At 37.0% G+C, this 11217-nt stretch overlaps 1 protein-coding gene across 1 annotated transcript in view; it reads left to right on the top strand.

Annotated features, from left to right (window-relative positions):
• The window catches only part of Cdc42bpa (CDC42 binding protein kinase alpha), a 358545-nt gene that overhangs the window by 180538 nt on the left and 166790 nt on the right, over positions 1-11217 (top strand). Inside the window, exons 7-9 of the mRNA XM_023710189.1 lie at positions 2019-2219; positions 4180-4428; positions 6712-6791. Of these exons, the coding sequence (XP_023565957.1) occupies positions 2019-2219; positions 4180-4428; positions 6712-6791 (530 nt within the window). The remainder of the gene's footprint in view (positions 1-2018; positions 2220-4179; positions 4429-6711; positions 6792-11217) is intronic.

The raw sequence follows: 11217 nt of genomic DNA, 5'->3' as shown, positions 1-11217 counted from the left end.
ACCGTGGTCCCTGTGCTTTGCTAAGTTTGTTCTAAGTAGGTGCTTTAGACCACTGAACCATCTCACCAGCCCCTCTGACACATTTTATGAAACAGATAAACCTTCAGGACATTATGCCAAGTAGTATAAACTAGTCACACAAAAAATTATTATATAATTCCATTTATATGAGGTACGTAGACCACATTCAAAGAGACTGAAAGGTTGCCAGGCACTAAGGGAAGAGAAAATTATTGTTTAATGAGAACTAAAAGTGTTGCAATGGTGGTACATGTAATCCTAGCACTCTGGGAGCCTAAGGCAAAATGATTGCAGGTTTGAGCCCAGCCTGGGTGAATTAGTGATTTAGTCAGAGTCTGTCTCCAAAAAATTAAATAAAATACATGGAGGGTGTAGCTCAGTAGGAAGACTGGATTAAATCGCAAAACTTTCTTTTTTTCTTCTCTTCCTCCTTCTCCCCTCCTCTCATCACTTTTTCCCCTCTTTCTTGTTCCTCTTCCTCTTCTTCATAATCCAGCAAACCATAGTTACATTTTCTATAAAACAGAAACTTATTTTTCAACGCTATAGTAATAATTAGGCACCTTTTCCTTGTGCTTTTTCTCCTGCTTTTTTAATAAATTGTGTTATTCGGTTAACAACCATATAGATATATGTTCAACTTTATTAATATCCTTGTTTATGATTGCTTCTCATATCACATTCTTCCATCGGAGTTCAGTTTTATGTTTTCTGTACTTTTCTCTAAAAGGGTCTATGAATTATAGTTCTCAGCTTTTGTATAAATATGTCTTTAACACATCATAATTTACAAAGAGAATACTACATTGAAAGTTACTTCATCACTTTCAAGGTACAGTTCCATTGTCTTTTGACTACTAGGTATTAAACCAAGGGCTCTTTCACTGAGCTATGTCCCTGGGATTTTTGCTTTTTTCATTAAAGGGAGGGTTTTCCTACCTATCTGGGCTGGGCTCAAACTTGTGATTCTCCTACCTCAGCCTTCCATAATGCTAGAATTATAGGTGTGTACCATCACACGTGGCTGAGACTTTGTTTACTTTTGTATTTTAGGGAGGGGTCTACAGGATGTTCAGGGTCTCACTACTAGATTGGACTCATAGTGATCCTCCTGTTTACAGCCTCCCAAGAGCTGGGATTATAGGCATGTGCCACCACACCCAGTCTCAATTGCCCATCTCAACTTCTCTGGCAGTGTGGTTGTCTGGCAGGCCCTGGGATTGAATCCCTGGTCCCTGAACCTGCTTGCAGGTGCTTTAATCCACTGAGCTATTTGGCCAACCCTAAGACTTTATTTTTTTTTTACTTTTTTGGTACCAGGGATCAAACTCAGGACCTTGCACTTGCCAGGCAGACTCTTAAGCCACTGAGCTATTTCCTTGTCCCCGTGAGACTTTATTTTTTGCAGGATACTTTTTCCCCTTTTGTAAAATATCTTAGTAGTTAGTAAATATTTTACTCTACAATATATTGTTAACCTTTGTTTTTCTTAGTTTTCCATTAATTTGAATATAATCTCTATTATTGGTCTACATTTCTTGCATTATCAGCTCCCCTATCTGATAGTAAAATCTTCAGGTCCATATATTTATGTGGAGAATATATATATATATATATATATATATATATATATATGCTGCAGAAAGAAATATCAATAAATCAGTAATAGTAATATAAATCCAATATCCAATTTGTTTATGGTTATGATGATTTAGAATATAGATATAGTTATCTAAGTAAGAACTATAATTAAGGTTCTGCCATGTTATGACATCCAGAAAACCATTAATACAGAGATGATGTAAGAGTTTAACCTACCAAAAAAATTCTAAAACAAGAGTTTAGCCTATATACCAGGAAACTAAACTCAGATGATGACAAAATGTACTTGTTATTAGATAATTTTCTGTTGTATATTGTATATAACTGTAGCCATTTTTAATATAAAATTAGCTTAATATATTACAGTAGATTAATAAAAATGTGAATTTCTTCAGGTCCAGTCCTCAGTGGCAGTTGGAACTCCAGATTATATTTCTCCTGAAATCCTTCAAGCCATGGAAGATGGAAAAGGCAGATATGGACCTGAGTGTGACTGGTGGTCTTTGGGAGTCTGTATGTATGAAATGCTTTATGGAGAAACACCATTCTATGCAGAATCTCTAGTGGAGACATACGGAAAAATCATGAACCACAAAGTTAGTATATTCTACTTTTTAAAAATAGCTATAGTAAATAAAACCTAGTAAAATAATGTGATATTAAAGAGAAAATATTTTTCTAAAACAATGAAAAATCACTTTCTTTTTATAGGAAAGGAAACAATAACAAATAATTAGAACCCATAAATTATGCATAAAAGTCTTAATTTTAACTTTATTTTGTATTTTGTTTAAAGTAAGAAATTGGATGATCTCTATTTGAATAAGAAAGGTCATAGACAGTTGAAGTCAGTACTTACTATACACGTAATCATGAGTAGAAGGCATATAAACATACTATTCTCAGTCTTAGTAACAACATAATATAAAATTAAGAATGAGATATTTTATTTCTTTGTTTCATTTTGAGAAATGTCTCCCTATGTAGGGTCTCACTATGTAGTTCAGGCTGACCTTGAATTCACTTTGTAGCTTTAAACTCATGGTGATCCTCCCGCCTCAGCCTGCTAAATGTTGGGATCACAGGTGTATGTCAACATGCCCCATGATAATTTTTTTTTTGGTCAAATTGGCAACAATAAAGAAAAAAATAATATGTACATACAGTATGTAAATAACGTGATGAGATGAGCATTCTGAGGTTTTTTGTTTGTTTGTTTGTTTTTTGTGGAACCAGAGATTGAACTTAGGCCCTTGCACTTGCCAGGCAAGTGCTTATTCTACTGAGTTATCTCGCTGGCCCCCTTCTGAAGTGTTTTTGATGGGACTGTAAATTCTAACCTTTCTGTGAAGGTTACAGGTGTTAAAAAATGAGATTGAGGCCTAGTGACTCACACCTGTAATCTCAGCACTATGAGAGGCTGAGACAGGAGAATCACAAGATTAAACCCAGCCCAGGAAATTTACCAATTTAGGAATCCTGTCGCAAAATTTAAGAATTTTACAGGCTAAGGTTGTGGTATAATATGAAGTCCCTCAGTTCACTCCCCGGGAATCCGGGAAACAAAATGATTAATCTCAGTTCTAAGACTCCACCAGACAAAAATGTTCATTATGGCAAAGATGTATATACAGAATATTTATTCTATTTATGATCACTATACATTAAAAACAGTATAAATTCATAGCAGGATAAATTTGCAAAGCTTGAATCCACTTAGAATAGCACTAAGTGAAATAGAATAGATTGTATACAGTAAGAAGAGGAAAGGTTTTGATTATGTTTCAGAAGACATTGAGTGATTACAGGAAAGATGAATGTGAATATGAATACTCCCAAAGAAATGTTAATCTGGTGATGTAGTTATGATTAGTTGCTTAATAATTAGTTATTGTATAAATTTTATAGAGTTTATGCTACAAAGATATTGCTCTAAACAGCAGTGAAGAGATGAGAAACTGAAAATAGTTACAGGAAATCTTTTAATGTAATGCGCACTTAATAGCACAGGTTTTTGAGTGAGACAGCTTCATTTCAAGATCAGCTTTGAATTGCTGGTTGTGTGACGTGTGAGAAAATTACTAGAGCACTGTGTCTGGGTTTCTTCTGTAAGATTGTTATAATAGGAGTAGTCACCTAAGAAGATTTTTGTGAGGAGTAAATGAATTAATGAGTAAATACTTTGATTTATGTCAGGTATTGTATTCTTCAAAAATGTTTACTACTGTCAGGTGATTATTTTGTATTGTATATGAAGATTTTTTATTATCTGCATTCTATGGAAATAAGTCAAATGTTACTGCTTTTAATGAATTCTTTTATTATCATATCCGTTTAAATGTTATATTTAGCACATTTGTGCTCATACTGTTTAATATTGTCTGTACTACATCAGTGACTTAAGTCACATATGGAATTAAAATTCAGCAAAATAATCTATTCATCTCTGCTCTCCTTTAGATACCTTTCAAAGGAAGTGCTTTTTTGAGAAAATAAAGAATTCTGGTGTATATTCAGAAATGATTCATATTTATATTTCTGTTGTTCTCTGTATAGGAGAGGTTTCAGTTTCCAGCCCAAGTGACTGATGTTTCTGAAAATGCTAAGGATCTTATTCGAAGACTCATTTGTAGCAGAGAACATCGACTTGGTCAAAATGGAATAGAAGACTTCAAGAAACACCCATTTTTTAATGGCATTGATTGGGATAACATTCAAAACTGTGAAGCACCTTATATTCCTGAAGTTAGTAGCCCAACAGATACATCAAATTTTGATGTGGATGATGATTGTTTAAAAAATTCTGTAAGTATGATATAAAGTACTTCTGTGATACTTTTTTTTTTTCAATATGATTATAAAGTAATGTTTTGGAGGGGCTGGGGAGATGGCTCAGTAGAATAAGCGCTTCCCTGGCAAGCACAGGGGCCTGAGCTCAATCCCTGGTTCCACAAAAAAAAAAAAAAAAAAAAGTAATGTTTTAGGATTTCTTTTTAGCACCACTTAATTATTTAACAGTCGAAGTATAATAGTCATGGCTTATTTATCACAAATCTAGAAATAAAAGAAAGTTAACTGAGGTCAACAGTTACCTATAACTAAGAAAAAAATTCAAAGGATTACTTCTGAGATAAGTTATGCTGATAGGTTTCCTAATGAAGACAGATGAGATATTCTAGTTGATTTTATGATGGCAAAGTAAAAGGATTGGCACATCTCTCCCTAAAACCAGCCATGAAACAGGACAAAAATTGCCCAAACCAGTCAGTTCAGAGCTTAATATATTAACTGAAGGGAAATAAAGATTTATTTATGGAAAAACCACTGGACTTTGGTTAAAATCACAAATACCGCCTCCCTTCGCTCATACCACCTACTTGGTTGTGACAGTTGTACCAGTACTTGGGAGCTGGCTGTAAAAATGGGCAATTTGTTTGCTAGAGTGGGGAGACTTGATTTGTAGGATCAAATAGCCACACTGCTTATATTGCTGCTAAAAGTAGCAAATAAGCTATGAAATGAATGGGGAAAGTAAGACCCTTACTAGCCTGAGGGTATGGCTGTGCTTGAGGCAAATAGCAGACAAGCAGTCTAGTCAGATGCCCCACAGGATGTGTCGCCTCTGCTGTGAGTCATTAAGTTATATTGAGATAAAATTTAGGGAAGCAAAAACATAAAACTTTCATGTTTTTTCCTTTTTGAGCTTTTATTTGTTTAGTTAGGTGTTCGGTTTTTTTTTTGGTGGGGGAGCATAACGTCTTGCTATGGTGCCTGGCCTTAAACTTCAAGTGATGCTTCTGCGTCAGCCTTCCAAGCAGCTGGACTTACAGGCAGGTATTGTAGGTGTGTGTCACTGCACCTGATTGAGCTTATATTTTTATTCAATTATTTTACTCCCTGTATTTTAATTCTGTATGGATATTTTTAATATATATATATATATATATATATATATAATTTTTTTTTACTGTTTGGTTATATATTCAATGCAGATGACTTCTATTTCATTTTCTCTTCCTAAACTTTACAAGAAAAAAAAATAAGTGGACTTTCCTTGCCACTATTTTAATGGAATTATATTTATCGTTAGCATTTCAAGTTGAGTGTGTACTACAGGTGAATCTGATTATTCACAGTACTTACAATGTGCAATTAACAGTGAACACTGCATTAGTTAACATTGACCTTTAGCTTTGTGTGTAATACATACAAAGGTAGCTGCCTAAGAGTTTCTGGTCAGAACATTTTTATCAGTTTAAGAATATGTAACTTATTTTTGTAAGTGCTTCTGTTTAAAGGTACCTGATATGGTATGTATATTATGTATGGGGTCTTGTTGTATAGTTTAGGCTGGCCTTTATCTCGTTGTACCCCAGCCTGGCCTCTGTTAGCAGTGCTCCTGCCTTGGCCTTCTGAGTGTTGGGATTAGAGGCATGCGATACGACGCCTGACTTGTGTATTACAGATTGTTGATTCATTATTGTTGAACTCATGTGTAAAAGCTTTGTAACTCCTAACTGAAGGAAGTTTATCTAACACATTATTTTCTCTGTAAAACAACATTAAAGCTACCTTACTTATAAATTCTAGATAGCACTTCATTGTTATGATTAGAAGACATTTTTAAAAATGAAATTTTCTGCAAAAGACCAAAAATATGGAAGTCATAGGACCAAATAGACCTTATAAAGGACATTTGGTTATAGTGTAAGAGCTTAAATGAGAAAACAAAGTGTTTCCTTTTCACCCTCAACTAGGAATATGAATATAGGATAACAAGTTTTTATGTTCTTTATGTCTTGAATAATTTCAAATGCATTAGGAAGTGATTTAGAATTTACAAACATGTTAGCTTCTAATGTAAACTCACAGATACATTAATGTATTAATAATGACTGTGTTCTCAAACTTTAAGTCTTCATTTTATCAGGATTTTACAGAATCAGTGTTCATGGTCTAACCTTTATATCATGAAAGATCTGTGCCAAATAAGTAGTATTTCCAAAGCCATGTATTTCTTATTAACATTATAGTCCAGCTATTAATTACAGATACCTATTTCTTACCAAATATTTTCTTTTCCTGCAGGAAACAATGCCCCCACCAACACACACTGCATTTTCTGGACACCATCTGCCGTTTGTTGGTTTTACATATACTAGTAGTTGGTAAGTTTCAATAATTGGACAGTGTGTAGCAAAGTAAAGTAAATTGAAGTTTTTAAAATATAATGCATAAAAAAGTCTTATAATTTAAAGTATTTTTTTTAAAAAAGGATGAACATACTGTTGGGAAAAATTAGGTACTACACCATGAATAGTATGTGCAAGAATTTTACCTCTTTTGGGAAGGAAAAGAATAAGGAGGTCAGAATGTAATGCTCAGATCTGGGGCAAGAATTAAGTTTCAGGGCTGGCCAAATAGCTCAGCAGATTAAAGTGCCTTCAAGTAGGCACAGGGGCCAGGGGTTCGATCCCCGGGCCTACCGTGCCAGCTCTGCCCCCCCCGCCCCCCCGGGGCGCGCTTAGACAGTGATAGAGACTGAGCGTGGTGGCATATGCCTATAATTCCAGCTTTTGGGAGGCTATCAACAGGTGGATCACTATGAGTCCAATCTGGTAGTGAAACCCTGAACATCCTGTAGACCCTTCCATAAAATAAAAAAAAAAAAAATAAGTTTCATGCTAATGACTATATTCTGAGGATTTAAAAGTATGAAAATTTTCAACACACTATACCATCCATTCACTTCTTATTCCACTTAGATACTTTTGTTCCTCCTTACCCAGGTTATGTTCTACTGAGAATTATTATAATTAGCCCTTGTGTGACACTTCAGTTCCCTACCTCTTTCTGTTACTCTTGTTTTATTATGTTTATATTTATAATTCAATTCTCTGCTATATTTGTGGAATTCAAAGTGACAAGAGAAAACTGACCTTTCTTAACTAGTCTTACTTTAAATTCATATTTACCAACCGCAGCTTGTTACTTGGTAGATGTACTGTATTACTCTAATGTACTCAGCCTTAGCACCTAGGTTAGTATTTCACACTCTCCATTTGCCTGTGTAATCTCAGTCATCCTCACTCTGAGCTAATGTTCTTGCTTCCTCTTGCAGTAGGAGGACTGAAACCAGCAGCAGATAACTTCCACAAGCTCTGATCACATTTTCCACCTGCACACCTCTGGACTCATATGTGCTCTTACCATGAATGGGCCATGAAATCTTCCCATTAAGGGCCAGGGAGATGGCTCAGTGGAATAAGCGCTTCCCTGGGAAGCAGAAGGGCCTCAGTTTAATCCCTGGTTCCACCAAAAAAAAAAAGCTTCTCATTAAGGCCAACCCCGTCTATTCTCCTGCCCAGCATAGTATATTGTTCACTTTACTTTGTGTCTTCTTCATCATTAGATTATTTCCTTCAATTTAAAAACATGCAGTTCTTTTTTCATCTTAAAGCAAAACATGAATCCTCTCTGAATCCTTTTCTTTCACCTGTTACTGACCAGTTATCTGATCTGTATTGCAGCAAAATTACTTCTATTGGCTATCATGTGTTTTTTCATACTACTTTTCATTGAATCCATTCCAATCAGGATTGTACTCTTCTCACTGTCACTTCATGCAGACTTCTTTTGTTGCTGTCACTGTTGGCCTGCATGATTCTGGGTCTGATGATTACTTTTCAGTCCCCATCTTATTTGCCTACTTTCATCTTTACCACATCTCCACACCACCAAACATTTTTCCTTTACTTCCAGAGCACTTGCCTGATTTTCTTTTTACTCTCCTGGCCATGCTTTAGTTTCCATACCTGAGTTTTCCCAATCCTCCTGTTCTTTGTGAATATCAATGTTTTCAGAATGTTCTAGTGCTCAGTCTTTGAACTTCTTTTTTCTATCAGTCCTGTCTTTGTTTATCCAAATATTTTCTGATGACTTCTACGTGTGTATCTGCAGCTGAGACTTCTCTTTTCTTTCATTCATTTAGATCTTACGTACTTTCCTCTCATTGCTGGGAGAAAATACCTGACACCAAAAATTTAAGGGAGAAAGGTTTATTTAACTTACAGTTTGTGGATGTTTCAGTCCATACTTAGCTGGCTCCAAGGCAGACTGGCACATGGCAGAGGGCAGCAGTTCGTGGTGGTGGAAAACAGCAAGAGCCAAAGGGAAGAACAGAGACAGAAGAGCAGCAGTGAGCAAGCCTGTCTTCCTCAGGCTATGCATGGGTGCAGTACTCACACCCATAATCCCAGTATTGGATCAGGAATTAATCACAAACTCTAGAAGTCTGTCCCAGTGCTGCATGAGGCTTTGGGAGGACAACTAGTCACAAACCACAACACTCTACCTCTGGCCCCCCAAAGACTTGTGTACATCCCTTTATACAAAAGGCATTTTATCTTAAGAGTTGCCAAAGTCTTAACAGTTTCAGCATTGCTGCACAGTCCCAATTCCCAAGTCTCCCCCAAGATCTAGGGCAAACTCTTAGCTCAGAGCCCCTGTACAAATCAAAGTTAAACACTTCCAACATTCAGTGGCACAAGAAAAACATAACTATTCCAAAAGGTACACAACAGCAGGACATAAAAAGCATTGGGACCAAAGCAAGTCCAAAATCCAAAATGGCAAACATTAAGTTCTCTAGTTTCATGTGGAACATCCAGAGCAATCTGTGGCAAATTGAGAGCTCTGTGTGACTCCACTTCTATGGCACCGCTGCTGCTGGTTACTCCCATGCCTTCTCCCTTAAGTTGACTTTGCTTCCTCTTTGCAATTTTCCTCCAACAGTTCACGTTCCTGGCTTTTCCAAACTTCTGGGGTTTCCACTGCATGTTAGGCTTTTCACTCTGCTCCACGCACTGCCCTCCCAGGGGCACACTGCCTGGCCTCCCAGGCCTTCTTCTGAAATCTAGGTGGGAGTTTCTTAATCTCAACTCTTGCATTCTGCATGGGCCTAGAACCAATGCCATAGGGATGATGCCAAGGTCTGCTGCCAACTGGGGCAATAGCCAGGTTTTCTTCTCTCTTGGCTGTAGGGGTTGAGTACCTGGAGTAGTGAACACTCTGAACCTCATTCCCAGGAACACATTCTATGTGGTGGTACCATTCTGTAACTTGTTGTGGTCTGTGTCACCATTTTGGAACATAGGGCTCTGTGGCTTTCTCCTCAAGGCAAAATCCCTCACCCTTGCAGTTCTGAGGCTGCAAAGGGCAGAGATCTGCTGCCTCCTGTGATACCCTTGGACCATGCTGTCCATTCTCTTGTACATTCTCAGCAGTGGCAATCCTCTTAGCTCTATCTTTGCAGTCCATAGTTTTATTGGCACTTCCTTTCTGGCCAAACACACAACATTTTAAATTATCTTGCTGGGTTTTTTGCTCTTGAGTCTCAACATAAATCTGACTAAATGCCCCCAACAATAACCATGCCTCAACATTCAACTGCCTTGAAATTTCTTTTTCCAGATTAAACAGTCTACCACCCTTAATCTCAGTCTCAAGTAAAGTCTCTGGACATGAGCAAAATTCAAACTTTTTGCCACGTCATAACACATTGTTTCAACTCCAACAACCAATGCAGTTTTTCTTCCCATAAGAAGCCTCCCCAGCCTGGTCTTTACAGGCAGGATTTCTGTCAGTCTTCTGGTCTTCTGAGCTCTGACCAGAATCTCTCATACACGACAGCCAAAACTGTTCCAGTGCTTCTCTTGTAGACAGTATCTACAAACCTTTCCTCTCTTTTCCCATAAGCAATTTTCAAAAGCTCGTAATCCACATGGTCATGTAGTTTGGTACCAAGTTCTGTCTTAGTTACTTTTCTCGTGTTGCTGGGACACAATGCCTGACACCCAAAATTAGGGAAAGAAAGGTGTGTGGAGCTTTCAGTCCATACTTAGCTAGCTCCCACGCAGAGTGGCTCATGGCAGAGGCCAGCAATTCATGTGGTGGAAAACAGCAAGAGCAAATGGGAGGAGTAGGTAGAGGAGCAGCACTGAGGAAGCCTCTCTTCTTTACTTATACTGTGTTATAGGCTGTCATTGGGTGTAGCACTCACATGTGTAATCTCAGCAGTACTCACACCAGTAATCTCAGTACCAGATCATGAATTAATGACAAGTTCTAGAAGCCTGCCCAATGACTGCATAAGGCTTTGGGGGACAAGACACAAACCATAACAATTTAAAACCTATCTTAACCACCTACATAATAACTTTCTTACATTTCTCTGAATCTGTGTAAAGTTATACTGATAAAAGAAATGTCAGAATATTTCACTTCCTGTTTAGTACTAATCTACTTCACAGATTAGTGAACTCTAGAAATTTTATATCCTAATACCAAACCAAAGTTCTTATAAGCCCTCTTTGAGTGGTCCATATTTATGTCTGATTTTTTCCTGCTACTCTTTCCCTTCTTCTTAACTTCTTGTACAAGGACTGCTGTTCTGGTCCAACAGCATTGTTTCTGGCTTCTTGGCATTGTGTTGCATCTACCTAGAAGGCTCTTCCTCCTGATATTTCCTTGGCAGGGCCCCTTATACTTGACAACACTTCAACAAACTTGATTTTTTTTTTTTTTTTTTTTTTT

Source organism: Octodon degus, unplaced genomic scaffold, assembly GCF_000260255.1.
Source record: "Octodon degus isolate 3935 unplaced genomic scaffold, OctDeg1.0 scaffold00017, whole genome shotgun sequence".
Classification (NCBI taxonomy): Eukaryota; Metazoa; Chordata; class Mammalia; order Rodentia; family Octodontidae; genus Octodon; species Octodon degus.
Note: the sequence above shows the minus strand (reverse complement) of the source record. Positions and strands in the feature narration are given on the sequence as shown.